General features: G+C 41.0%; 1 protein-coding gene across 4 annotated transcripts in view; it reads left to right on the top strand.

Annotated features, from left to right (window-relative positions):
* Positions 1–14,873, top strand: part of RASSF6 (Ras association domain family member 6) — a 49,459-nt gene that overhangs the window by 16,936 nt on the left and 17,650 nt on the right. For 3 of the 4 annotated variants that reach the window (XM_019829372.3, XM_045056227.1, XM_019829371.3), the window contains 2 exons: positions 10,144–10,222; positions 14,600–14,739. In XM_019829372.3, the coding sequence (XP_019684931.2) occupies positions 10,144–10,222; positions 14,600–14,739 (219 nt within the window). Of the gene's footprint in view, positions 1–6,807; positions 6,962–10,143; positions 10,223–14,599; positions 14,740–14,873 lie in introns of all 4 variants that reach the window. The other variant, XM_019829375.2, reaches the window with a different exon arrangement.

Raw genomic sequence — 14,873 nt, forward strand, 5'->3', positions numbered from 1 at the left:
GAACTCATGAACCACGAGATCATGACCTGGGCCAAAGCCGGACCCTTAACCGACTGAGCCACCCAGGTGCCCCTGTATTGTTTTAAACGTAAGGAGAATCAGTGGTCAAAGTCATGGCAGCGTCACAGAAGAGCGAGGTAAGAGCCTGTGTGTCAGGAGAGCTCCTGTCTTCAGCTCATGCTCATGTGCGTGGCCCCGAGGATCACTGGCCACCTGCTGTGTTTCAGGCACTCTGGTAACAATCCTAATGGTCCAAGAGGCTGTTAATGAATTAACAGAGTAGATAGATCATTTCCTCATCCCTAGGGAACAAGGGGCATCAGACTGTGGAGCCAAGGTCGTCATCCTCAACAAACACACAAGCCTCCAGCTGTTCACACACAAAGGGTGTTATTTAACAGCCAGCCTGTGTGTGCTCCAGTAATGACCAGAGTTGTGTGGCACACTTGTGTTTACTTTTCAACTGGCTTACAAAAATGTATAAGACTTGGATTAGAAAAAAAAAAAACACGAAATGAAAGTTTAACTCATGGGAGAGTAAGACCCCAATATAAGCTACATACCAACCCAACTGTGCCATTCCCTCATCTCTACACCCAGCCCCACAGCAAATCTAATTGGCTCCACCTCCAGAATCCAAACAATTCTCACCACCTAGTCCAAGCCACCATTATTTCTTGCCTGGACAACTGCAGCAGCTTCCTGCTTCCATTCCCTGTCCCTAGGATCTGGCCGGGAGGACCTTTAGAACCTCATCTGAAACCACTCTTCCCTTCTTTCTCTCCTTCAAACATGCCAAGCTTAGTCTTGTATACAGGGCATTGCATCTCTTGCTTGGGACAGTCTCCTTGACTCTTCACATGGTTGGCTCTTTCCCATTATTGAGATTTCAGCTTAATATGGCGGGCCTCCTGATCACCCTTGCTGACACGTCCTCCACTATGCACTCCGTCACATGATCCTGTTTTATTGTTCTCAGAGCATTTATCCCTATGTAAAATTAGTGTATTTCTTTAAAAAAAATTTTTTTAACATTTATTTATTTTTTTGAGACAGAGAGAGACAGAGCATGAATGGGGGAGGGTCAGAGAGAGAGAGGGAGACACAGAATCCAAAACAGGCTCCAGGCTCTGAGCTGTCGGCACAGAGCGCGAAGCAGGGCTCAAACTCACAGACCGCGAGATCACGACCTGAGCCGGAGCTGGACGCTCAACCGACTAAGCCACCCAGACGCCCCCAAAATTAGTGTATTTTGCTTTTGTTTTCCTCTGTCTTCCTCCCCCTCAGAATGTAAGTCCCATCAGTGCAGGGGGTCTCATTCACTGTATACTTTGCCGTATCGCTAGCACCTATTACATCATCTGTTATATAGTAATCCCTCAAATTCTTGCTGATGATGCATTCCAATGGGAACTAAACTTCAAAGAACTAAATTAGGAGCTCAGTGTTTTGACATGTGCTACCCTTAAATACTGTTTCATATCTAAGGGCAAACTGATTACATCAGTGCTCCTCTTGAGTTTAATGTATATGCAGATTTCCTGGGTATCTTGGTTAAAATACAGATTTTAATTTCTAACAAGATGCCTCCTATGTGTTCAGATGATATGAGAGGAGCCGCTCTTAAATCCTGTGATAGGCATATTAATGGCCTCCCAGAGATGGCTACATTCTACTCCCCTGAACCTGTGAATATTTTACACTTGCATGGCAAAAGGGAATTCAGGCTGCCAATCTGCTGACCCTAAAATAGAGAGATTATTCAGATGGGCCCAATGTGATCCCCAGGGTCTTTAGAGATGAGACAGGAAGGGGGCTCTGTGAGGGGAGCCTGTGTCAGAGTGGGGCTGGTGAGAATGACTCCATGGTCATTGCTGGCTTTGAGATGGAAAGGGGGACAGAACTGAGGAATGTGGCAGGCTCAGGAACTGAGAAAGCAAGGAAACAGGTAAATACAGTCTCTGGTTCGAAGCACTACCACTATGCACAAATCAGTACCTGTTCTCTCCAAACACTCAGCTACAGCAAGGGGCACCTGGGTAGCTCAGTCGGAGGAGCATCTGACTCTTGATTTTTGGCTCAAGTCATGATCTCGAGGTTCGTGGGATTGAGCCCAACGTCAGGCTCTGTGCTGACAGTGCAGAGCCTGCTTGAGATTCTCTCTCTCTGCCCCTCCTCTTCGCTCTGTCTCTGAAAATAAATAATAAATATTTATTTTTATTAATTATACTGATTAAATATAATATTTAATAAATATATTTATTAATATTTATGAAAATATTTATAATAAATAAACATTTTTTTAAAAAGACAAAACACTCGGCCAGAACAAGAAAACGGACTAGTTCATCAAAGTGGAGGTGGTTTCAAGTCCTTACTTCGGTTTGGAATAGAAATAGAAGCATCAGTCCTGATTTGTGAGTAGTGTTAGGGCTGTGAACCAGAGGCCATATTTCTCTGTGTTTCCGACCAAAGAAGACAGAGCACAGACTTCCCTCATTCTTTCCACCCTGTCCACAAACTGCTCGGGCTGCCCATAAGGGTTCAGCTGCTGCAAGTGACAGCAGAGAACAAGGTCTGACACGGAGGCAGCTCCTCACAGCTGCCAACTAGAATATAGTAGGTTGTGTTTTTTTTTTTAAATCTTTTTCATAAAAATCTTTGGAAGCCAAACCATAGAGGAAAAGGGAATAGATAAGTATCTTCCCTCGTCTGAGGCTGTTGGAAAACACGCCAGTCTGTTAATATATCAAACACTGAGATTTACCCTTATGAAAGGATTCTCTCAAAAATCCGCTATCAGATCTGGAGCACATTCCTGTTTCCTTCAGAAGCACCGGTATTTGAACAAATGGCACAGTCCTTTGCTTCTCCCTTCTTATCCCCTCTTTTATGTCTTATCAGTGCCCAGTGGCATTGTTCTGAGTAGCTAAAGCCCCTGTCTTCAAGGGTAGAGTTTTCATCCTCAAGAAAACACTTTGGGAATTTTTCTTTGTTTTGTTATCTAGCAACTAGCCATCACTTCCAGTTTCTTTTTAATACTATGAAATTACTCCTTAATCTTTAACCCTTTTGCCCTTAGCTGAGTTCTAGGGGTTGAGGACCCGAGAGAAACTGACACGTCTATCCACTAATGGCTCCAGGGCCATTTTTTACAGGCGTTATCAAGAAAAGATGAATGCCCAGAAAATACAAAAGTCACAATATGGCCAAAAGCAGTGAGGGGGAGTGTGGTGGAGGAGAGGCAGGTCTGGCTGTACTATCGTATTGATTAGATTACTAGTGGAGCTCACAAAACTCCCAGGCCCTTTTTATTGTGGGTTGTCAGCACTGAAGAGGGAGTTAGGTCTTAGGATAGAACTGTTTGGGAGAACAAAGCAAACAAGTCAGGGGCACCATCATCCTGACCGCCAGCAACGATTACTGATATTTTAGCAGAATTACTAAAAATGTTAGGAGCCCTTCCTTTTCAAAAAGAGCAGCCTCCTCAAAGGAAGCCGGGAGAGGCAGACAAATTCAGAGGTCCCTGATCAGTTAGGGTTTGCATTTTTCCTGCAGTCAAATCAAAACAGCCCTCCTTCCTCTTCCCAACTTCTCTCTTTTCAAACTGTGGAATCCAATCCCTTCATTTGCAATGGAAATGTGAATAACCTACTTTGCCAGCTGAGGGAGGTCTCTATGCAAAGGTGGAAAGGTAGTCTTCTTTCTTCATTGAGCCAGGAGCTGAGGCTAAAGGCAAAAAAAAAGACCCAGAGCTGTAGCCGCTTATAGAACAGTTGCAGAAGTTTGCGATTTGAATTCCAGGATTCAAGTTGACAGTAATGAAGGATAAAGCGGGTTAAGAGAATTCTGCTTCTGCTTGCAGACATCATGCAGACATCAGTAACATGGAATGATGGGTTGTCTTGGCATAGGGCTTAAAGATAAGTCTCCATTTATTCTTTTCTGTTGTCCTCCTATTTCCTGGTTCCACCTTTCCAAAAACATACAGGAGCTTATATTATATATATATATATATGTATATGTATATATATGTATATATATATATAAATTTTTTTAATGTTTATTTATTTTTTGAGAGAGAGACAGACAGAGTACAAGCAGGGGGAGGGGCAGAGAGAGAGAGGGAAACAGAATCTGAAGCAGGATCCAAGCTCTGAGCTGTCGGCACAGAGCCCGACACGGGGCTTGAACTCACAACCCCCGAGATCATAACCTGAGCCGAAGTTGGACGCTTAACAAACTGAGTCACTCAGGTGCCCCTATTTTATATTTTTGTTGGAAGTAAAATTATGACAACATTATAAATGCATTATGCACTAATTATATGAAGTTTGGAAACTATACAGAACTATGACCCATAAAATAAGTCACAATCTTTTTTCCCAGAAAAATGGTCAATTTGTTACCTTTCCATGCTTAATTCATAACTATTTTATTAAAAACATATTAAGTTTTAAATTCAGTTTTGTAACCTAACATGAAATTGTTGATCTCATTGCTAGAATTTAATATTATGAACAAAATCCATGTGTGTTATGGGGAAAACTAAATGTGTAAGGCAGCAAGTTAGCATTTTTATTCTGCCTAAATTTTTCAACTCTTTGAAGATATTCTTTCAAATGATTTAGGGTCCTGTCCTTAAACATGGAAATATGCACAGCAGGATGTTGTTTCTAATACTGCTGTCACAATGCATTTCAGGGTCGGCCGGATTTGGAGCCTGGACACTTTTCAACAAGTCTCCAGGAGGCAGAAGTAACACAAAGTCAGGAAGCTCAGCCGTGGCCAAATATGCCTTTGGTGGCTGAGTTGGGTTGTATTTTCTCTGGTTTAGTTTGTGTCATGTGTAGCATCTGAAGTTTGTGTTGGGTTACATTGTACAACAGTGTTTCTCATTTGCCTTTATCGGGTCCAAATAGTCAGAATCACTTAGCAAAGAGGGGGCCAGGGCTTTTGGTTGCCAGGAAAGGGATCGAATATCCACTTAATTACATTGCAAATCATTACTGAAACTAGAGAGAGAATTCTATTGCCACTAATATTTGACATCCATTCTGTCTATGGATGCAGGGCGTAACTCCGTTCCATCCGTCATGCTGTCCCACGTCCAAGAATATTACACTTTTATAAGATCAAATAAAAATGGTTTCTTCCGGCCAGCTCAGTAGCATGATAAGATTGAGGAGCTCATTTCTTGCAAAGTCCATTATTCATGGCAGACGTCACTATGTGGGTAATTCCCATCTGCTGAGCAGCTGCAGTTCGGGCCACAAAGTACAAAGTTCACCTAAGCATTTTACAGTGAATTCTGGATCCACTATTGCTCATAAAACCAACCTGGGAGCCTTAAAGGAACAGGAGCCTGGGGCCCTCCTATGCATTGTTCCCCTGCACCTGTCACCCCTGTATCAAGTCTCTCCTGCCTGGCACTCTTCACGAGCTGCAGTGAATAATTCTGGGTGTCCACCAGCAACTACCAAGATGTGATTTCTGCCCAGCCAGCACACGGTGCCAGCTTCCGTCTTGGGAAGCTTATGATCCTATGTCTTCATGTAGGTTGGAAGTCCAGTTTATACGGAAGTTTGCTATTCCTCAGTTTTGTAAAAACACGAATCCATATTATTTACTGTGTGGTTTAAAAAAAACACACACCTTGGGGCGCCTGGGTGGCTCAGACAGTTAAGCGTCCCACTTCAGCCAGGTCACGATCTCGTGGTCCGTGAGTTCGAGCCCCGCATCGGGCTCTGTGCTGACAGCTCAGAGCCTGAAGCCTGTTTCAGATTCTGTGTCTCCCTCTCTCTGACCTTCCTCCATTCATGCTCTGTCTCTCTCTGTCTCAAAAAAATAAATAAACGTTAAAAAAAAATTAAAAAAAAAACAACACTCACACCTTGTTATATATTATGATGCGGTATTTCATGTTCCAAAAAACCAAGCTCTCAGAAAGTCATTGTTTTAGGTATCAAACATAAACTGTATAGGCTATTCGATGTTTGTTTCTTGGGTATCTCTGTGACTTCTAAATATCACAGAATTGTAAACTGAGAAGATTGCATGTGGAATCTATTTCTTGCCACCCATTTTATAGCTTTGTTAGGGCAGCTGAATAGTTGCTAAGTGGTCTGATCTAGGCTGGGTGGGGAGCTTTTTTGGCAGCTGAGAGGAAAAGGTACACAGATACCTGTTTCCTTTTTTGATGGGGGAAGGAAGGTCCATATATGACATGTAAATGGACCCAGAAAAATCTATTATAATTACCATTGACAAGGCACAGAGTGTATTAAATCCCTGTCCCCTTTCCTGACTAGGGACTGCCTAGATAGCGCTTTAGTGATTAGATGTCCTAAATCATGTATAGGTCCCATCTAGACTTCAGACCCTTCTGTACATGCGGGACATTTGACCCCATTTCCATAGAACACAGCCTCGCTCATGCACCTCTACCCCAGTACTGTTTGCCAATAGTCCCAAACATCTTTCTGTTTCCATCTTGTCCTGAAATCTGTCTTCTGTAAGTTCCCTAGTGGCCCTTATCATCATGTCTTTCTTTTGCCTAGAACCTTCCGTAGCTGCCCCCTGCTGGCAGGGTGAATGTTAAACTTCTTAAAATGGCTCACGAGGTTCCTGCCTGCTTCTTCAGCTATTCAATGCTCACCACTCCCCATTTACATGTTCTACCCTTAGAATCCCGGCACTCTGAGCTTCCTCCACAAAAACTGTGGAAATAGCTACATGTCCTTGTGAAAGGTATTTTTGCCTGGTAAGCTCCTCACACGCTTCATGTTTCATCCCTCCCTTCCGAAGTTCACTGTAGGAAGCATCTATCCTTGAAGCTCTCACCCATCCTCAGAATATGAATGAAACCCCTCGATGGAGCTCACACGGTGACTATATGACTGTATGAGAGAATGACCGTTCACTGTTGGAAGATGCAGTTTGAATCAGTCTGCAGATACAGGTGATCGACTTGACAGTAACTTCTTAAGCCCTTGTGCCTTCAGTGCCAACGCGTAAGATCACAATGTTGCAGGCTGGGTTTCATTACTACCAGCGTTCTATTAGACCCACTGTTCCATCAGATGAGCAAAAGAATCATCTTCAAAAGTTCCTCTGGGAAGGGATATACAAGTCAAATGTAATGGTGCTTTAATATTTGCAATGTATTCACTTTTGCTATAGTTGTTTACATAACTTGTGAGGTTTTGTGTTCGTTTGTTTGTTTTTTGTCTAATTCTTCACTTTATCCCAGAATCCTTCAAAGTCTCATTAATATTCGGTCAGAATGATCCTGCCTATGGTAAAAAAAATATGGATGACTTCTGTGGTGTTCAGCAACAGCCTATGTTATACTTCGGGAGGGGTGGAGGTTGGCTGACCCTCTCTGTAAAGGGCCAGATAATAAATATTTTAGGCTTTGTGGGTCATATGGTTTCTGTCACAACTATTCAACTCTGCATTTATAGCAGGAATGCAGCCACAGACAAGAAGCAAGTAAATCAGCGTGACTACATTATAATAAAACTTTATTTATAAAAACAGACAAGCTAGGACCGCAGTTTGCTGACTCCCTGGGTCATCTGGAGACGTATTTCTGTAGAGGAAGATTTAGTCAGGTTCTGTTCAGGTACAGAAACATTTTCCAAGTGGCTTGTTCCCTGAGAATATCTTTCTAATTATACATGATTCTTAGGTAAATACTTTGAAGGATATTTGTACCATATCCTATTATGCAATTTTATCAGAAACAGAAGCTGAGGGAATAAGATTATATAAAAATTCATTTGCCTTAATAACAACCCTCACAGCTCAGCATATCAGGAATTGCATCTCAAGTGAACCAGAAATTTCTATATGCTGCCCTAGCACTCAATAATGAGAGCTATAAAAAGTGTTCATGCTCCTCACCAGTACAATAATTTTTAAAAGATATCCCACAGTAATGACTCCAAGGGAACGAATCCCTTGTGTGTGCAATGATATTTAGAACAGAAATATTCATTAATGTTGAAATTCTAAAGTAACTCAGTTGGAAATGGAACCATAGCATGGAGGAATTCTGTAGAACTTTTTTTTTTCTTAATGTGTCAACTGAAGTGTATTGAACCTTGAAAATCTGTGTATTAAAGTTACAAAGTGAGGGGTGCCTAGGTGGCTTAGTTGGTTGAGTGTCCAACTTTGGCTCAGGTCATGATCTCCCTGTTCGTGAGTTCGAGCCCCCCCGTTGGGGGCTGTCAGAGCCTGGAGCCTGCTTCAGATTCTGTGTCTCCCTCTCTGTCTGCCCCTCCTCTGCTCACACTCTGTCTCTCTCAAAATAAATAAACATTAAAAAATTTTTTTTAATAAAATAAAATTGCAAAGTCAGATGGAAAGAGTATGTCTACATGATATCAAGCATAAAAATCAATATACATGAATTCTGTCATTCAGCATTTAATAAATCTTTATTGAATAAAAGCCTACTCTGATCAAGTCTCTGTTCTAGCACTGGGAAGACAGTAATGAATAAAATAGACCAAAATTGCTGCCCTCATGGAGCTAATATTCTTATGGGAGGGAAACAGATATTGAAGATCGAAGGAATTTTAACAAATGATATATTTGGAAATTTAATATGAGATTTCCCACCCCATCCCCCATAAAACTGTTTATGTAAAGATGTTTTTCCCCCTTTATTTGGCATGTTTCCATTTTTAGGAATAAGAATTTCTCTGATCATTTCATTCAACCAGTGTTCATAGAGTTCTTATTATGTGCCAAACACCCTTCCAGGCACATGGAACATAGCGCAAACAAAATATACAAACACACCTATTCTCGTGGAGCTGCAGTCCGGTGAGAGAGACTGAATATAAGACAAATAAGTAAAATACGTGTAAGGTTAGATGGTGACTAAGGAGCAGAGATAAGAAAGCAGGATAGGAATGTTGGGAGAAGGCAGACCTTTAGATCAAGTGGTCAGGAAGGACTCCTTGTAAAAAGGACTTCTGAGTAAAATGTTAAAGAAAATGTGCTAACAGTGTGACAGTAGGTGTAGGGGAGGGGAGCTCATTCTAGACAGGGGGATGAGCAAGTGCAAAGGTCCTGAGGTGAGAATGTGTCTGACATATTCAAGGAATATTAGACTCCAGTGGCTAGAGAGTGTAGTGAGTGAAGGAAAGAATAGTCGGAAATGGATCAAAGGGAAACAGAAGACCAAATCACATCTGGCCTTTTAGGTCATCAGAAGGCTATTGGCTTTTACTCTGAATAATGAAAAGATAATTGGAGAGGGGCACCTGGGTGACTCAGTCGGTTGAACGTCCAGCTCTTGATTTCAACTCAGGTCATGATCTCACAGTTTGTGAGTTCAAGTCCCACATCAGGCTCTGTGCTGACAGTGAGGAGCCTGCTTGGGATTCTCTCTCTCTCTCTCTCTCTCTCTCTCTCTCTCTGTCCATCCCCAGCTCTCACTGTCTCTCAAAATAAATAAATAATCTTAAAAACATTTTGTAAAAGATACTGGAGAGTTTTGAGCCAAGGAGAGATGATCATGTTTGCACCAAAATAATACCTACTGTTACAACAGACTACAGAATCAGGGAGGCTTTTAGGAGACTGTTGCAGTAATCCAGGGATGAGAGGATGGCTTGGACCAGTAGGTTAGGTAGGGTAAGGATCTTAGGCTGTGGTGGCAGGGGAGAGGAGAGAAGAGTGTCAGGAACCAGTATTCCCACGAGCCCAGCTGCCTCACAGGAAAAGTAACTCAGGAGCAGCAACCATTCCTGAACTGTGACTATACCGCTGGTGGGAAACACAATGTCAGGCACATACTAGGTGCTTAATGTAGGCTGCTTAAATGTTGCAAAACCAAAAAAAAAAGTGAAACCAAATCTCTATTTTATGGCTGTCTCCTGTCAACCAACAGTCTTCTCACCACTTTCCCCTCATTTTCCCTCCTTTGGTGATTTGTGAATTAGCCCCTCCAGCATTTGTCGATGTCCCAAGTAGACTTCCATTTTCAATGACCTGCATTAAGGTAAAACCACAGAACAGTAAGGATTCCATTGAGCCATTTCTATCTCATACCTTTGCGAGCTGAATGAATATTATTGCCTTTTACTGTCCAAGGGCATGAGTATAACCAAATGTAACTTTTTTTAGGGAACAACTCAACTCTTTATTGAAGACCTATAACATTTTTTACGAGAACCAGAAAAACCTGCATATTTTATGTGGACAGGTAAGCCCATGAAACTAATGCAAAATACAGTTTAATTCACAGAAAGAAATTCCATAGAGGTTGTATAAAGGAATCAGGATGGGTTGGAGTCTATAATCTAGCAGCACAAGTGGTCTGGAAAAACAGGTGAATCTTTGACTGGATCATGACTTTCGTATTTAGACTCTATCACCAAATCCCAGTCCTGGGACATGTGACCTTTTAAGCAGCTTTGGGGAGAGCAAAAGCATTTAAAAATCATTTTAATGACCTGTTTACTTTCTAGTTTTAAAACAGTGTATGAATAGATTTTGAACAGCTGTTCCACTGGAAAGCTATTATAATACTTTCTTGCAAATGTGCCAGAACAGATAGAGAAGGTGGTGTTATCCCGTGGTGACATCATTTGTAATGGAGAGAGTATCTTCAGTCCATACCCATGGGGGAATGCTAGGCTGTAACATAGTTTGATTTGGTTGTTAAGATGAATCAGATTCCAATGACTGTGTACTATGGTATAATAACAAATTTTAAAATGTGAAAGAAACACTTCAGAAAAGTCCTGAATCTAGAAAGTATTTTTAGGAGTGCAAACTGGCCTTAGACTTTTCCTTTCTTCCTTTTCTTCTCCTTCTTTGAATGCTTCGTTCTCCACAGATCTCTCCACTTAGCCTTGCATTCTAATGGGACTCGCTTCACATCGTTACAGTATCTTCCTGGCCGTGAGGAACATTGGAATTTTGTACCTCCTATTAAAATCTTCACATTTGATGGTACAACATTGAGTTTAGGCCACTGTGATTTGGCTTAAAATTGCAGTTGAACACAGAGAAACTTACTAGCCACTCTGGCCTCTACTAGTGAAGTTAAATGATTTAGTTTGATTGAATATTTCAGTTACCTTCCCATACGTAATAGAAAAAGGAAATAACTAATCTCTTTACAAAGAAATGGGCCTAATTTTAAATTATTTCAATATCATCCTATATCATAGATCTCTAATCTATATCATTGTGAAGACAATTTAAGAAAAAATCCAAACTTTAAAAAAATGACTATTTATATTTTAGTTCAAGTTTCTACAAAGTTCACGATGTGAAGAAGTTTGTTTCCTTGAGGAAAATGTTCAAATTTTGATGTTATGAACATATAATGTGAGGCATGTTCTTCCCAATTCTGCAAATCAGTGTTCAATTTACCATACAAAAGTCATTTAATTTTTTTTAAAAATTACGTGAAGTCAAGTCCACAGTGAGACTGTCAGATTGCTTAACCTTTCCAGCTTTACTCACTGGTCAATGAAGTGAGAGTCCAGAATTCTCAAAGCATTCTGACTGAATTTCAATAATAGGCACCGTTAAAGGGGGCAATATGGAGGGCGACATGTAGCTTTCTTAATCTCGGGTTAATTAAGCAAATATTGATTGCCTAGCATGTGCCAGACACTGTTGTAAAAGCTGCAGATAAAGCAATGAAGAAATGGGACATAATATCCTGCCTTGATGCTTCTTACACCAGAGCACACCGACAAGAAACGAAATATGTAGTATATCAAATGGTAATAAGGGCCAGGGACAACAGCAAAGCAGGGACGAGAGCTCAGGGATCTAAGTGGGGAAGGGGAAGAGGAGCGTTTGACCAGAGACTCTGAAAGATGGGAAGAAGCAAACCTTGCAGAAGCCTCTGGGACGCACATTCGGGCAGAGACAGCAGCCCCAACAAGGGGCCGGAGCTGAGCTAGTGTCGTTGAAGTACAGCAGGGAAGCCAGTGGAGCAGAAAGCTTGTGGGAATGGGGAATTAGTAGACGATGCAGCTAGAGAGATAACTGCGGAGGAAAGCACCAGAGCGTCTGGGTCTTTAGATCATTGTGAAGACCGGAGCGTGTACTTGGAATGAGATGGAAAGCCACTGGGGAGTTTGGGGCAGAACAGTGACATTATCTGAAAGGATTCACTTTACAAGAATCTCTCTAGCTATGGGGAATATATGAAAGGCCAAGAGAAGAATGAGAAAGAAAACTCCTGCAGTAATCCAGGCAAACAATGAAATGGCATGGACCAGAACCATGGTAGTGGATACAGTGAGTATAGTAGTCACGTTAGGGATATATTTTCAAGGTGGAGCTCATAGGATTTGCTACTGCATCGGATGTTGAGTACAAAACAAAGATTAAAGGTGACTCTAAAATTCCTGGCCTGAGCAACTGGAAGGATAAGGCTGCTATTTACCCAGATGGGAACAGAATGACTTGGAGAGGAAAATATTCATGGGAGAAAGATCAAGAGTTAATTAGGAGCATCTTAAGTTTGATGTCAGGAAGGCAGTCAGACGATTGGAGTTTAGGGGGAAGGTTTGGGCTAGAAATATAAAGTTGGAAGCTATTAGTTTAGAGATGGCATATAAGGATCTTAGAGACTGCCAAGGATACGGGTATAGATCTAGAAGAGAAGAAGCCTAAGGATTTAGACAATGAGATTAAATCAGTGTAAACAAGCCTTCGGTGACGGATGTAGTTCATCTATAAAGAGATGCTTTGTGAAATTAAAAAAAAATATATTCTTGTATTCCTGGGACACCTGGGTGGCTCAGTTGGTTGAGCATCTGACTCTTGATTTCAGCTCAGGTCATGATCTCACAGTTGTGAGATCAAGCTCCACATCGGGCTGGGCGCTGTGCATGGAGCCTGCTTAAGATTCTCTCTTTCCCTCTGCCCCGCCCTGCTCGTGGGCTCATGTGCACTCTTCCTCTCTGTCTCAAAAAGAAATATTCTGATACTCCGTACATGAGAAAACCTAACGTTGTCTGATAACAGTTGGAGTGTTTCTTCTTGAAAGCAAGAATGCGATCATCTCAGAAGAGCAGTTATTCTGTGAGTTTTTGATGTAGGGGATCAGTTGAAGTATAATTAAACAAAGAAGGGATGCTATGCATCGGTAACTAAAAGTAGGACCCGCATCATGTGCTGCCATTTCAAAGACCAAATTATGTTTGGTTGTTCAAAACAACTGATGGGTATCCTGACCTCTCAGTAATCTGAAATGCGAGCTCAAAAGCGGGAGAAAGGGCATAACTTTGTTTCAGGAGTGACTCTGAAGTTAGTTTATCAGCCCAAGAAATAATAAGCAACAACATTTATGAAGCGCTTATTAAATATCAGGTCCTATGAGTTAGGGACCATAATGATGTCCTTTCTTCAGAAGCAGCAGGCTTAACTGTGTTCAGCATCTTGTCTGAGGTCACCCGGTGAGGAAGTGACAGAGCCCAGGTTCAAACACAGGTCTATCCGGTTCCAGAGTCTGGAGTGTTCATTACACTCTCAAATAACAAGTCCTTTACATTTCCTGATAATTGATTTTTCATAAGAACAGTAGTTATTGGATGTTACAGTAATTATTGGATGGTTGGAAAGTGATTTTTCTTGGTTTCTGTATTTTTTGAAACCATTTTTTATGTTATCATTTCTGTAATGATAACATTACTTTAATAGCAGAAAGACTTTTACATATACAAGCGAAAAATAGATTAGAAAATATATTCTATGCGACTATGCTTTGGCATTAATATTTACACCCACAGAAAAAGTAAGCGTTCACAGTCCGTGTTTGCATGGAATTTCCTTCTTTTGTTACATTTCCAACTTAAAAATTAGTCGAATGCAGGGGCGCCTGGGTGGCTCAGTCGGTTGAGTGGCTGACTTCAGCTCAGGTCATGATCTCGCGGCCCATGAGTTCGAGCCCCGCATCAGGCTCTGTGCTGACAGCTCAGAGCCTGGAGCCTGTTTCTGATTCTGTGTCTTCCTCTCTCTGACCCTCCCCACTTCATGCTCTGTCTTTCTCTGTCTCAAAAATAAACGTTAAAAAAAAAATTTAAAAAAAAATTAGTCAAATGCTATTGATGTTTTCAAATATGTAATTTCTGTTATACATTTTCCACTGTTTTTCATACATTTCTAACTCATTCTGCATAATAATTTCGTGAGTTAAAAATTTCCTGTTGAGAAATGAGCAAATAGCCACTAAATCTCTGAAGAGCTATTCTTCTGATTTCTAGTTTAGTATAGTTTTCAATTCTGCTTTAATTTTACGTTGAATAGAATTAACCTTCTACCTCATTGAAGAATCCTCGAGTTCAGAAAGCATTTTAACATGCTCTGCCCTCTGGTGGGCATATCATTACCATTATGACTTTACTGGTTAGAGCTGTTTCCAAAAATAAAAGAATGTTTCCAAAATTGAATTATTTTGAGGATAAATTGAAAAGCCAAGCAACCCTATCGGGGAATTTCTTTTTATCTATTAAAATGGCTTATAGACTTGATCTCTCCATTTTCAGTTAAAAGATTAACCTTCTATAAATAACACAAAAACAATGTTTGAGATGATTGGTTTCTTCTGCAGACAGAAGATGGCAAACTAATTGTTGAAGGAATGTTGGACATTTTCTGGGGAGTAAAACGGCCTATACAGCTAAAAATACAAGATGAGAAACAAATCCCTTCTTTTACTAGGTTGAAATCACCAGATGTCTTTCCCAAAAGGTAAGCTATCTTTCACTTTTTTTTTTAATGTTTATTTATTTTTGAGAGAGAGAGAAAGGGAGAGAGACAGAGTACAAACGGGTGGGGGGGTGCGCAGAGAGAAAGGGAGGCACATGATCCGAAGCAGGCTCCAG

This window comes from Felis catus, chromosome B1 (assembly GCF_018350175.1).
Source record: "Felis catus isolate Fca126 chromosome B1, F.catus_Fca126_mat1.0, whole genome shotgun sequence".
Lineage (NCBI taxonomy): Eukaryota > Metazoa > Chordata > Mammalia > Carnivora > Felidae > Felis > Felis catus.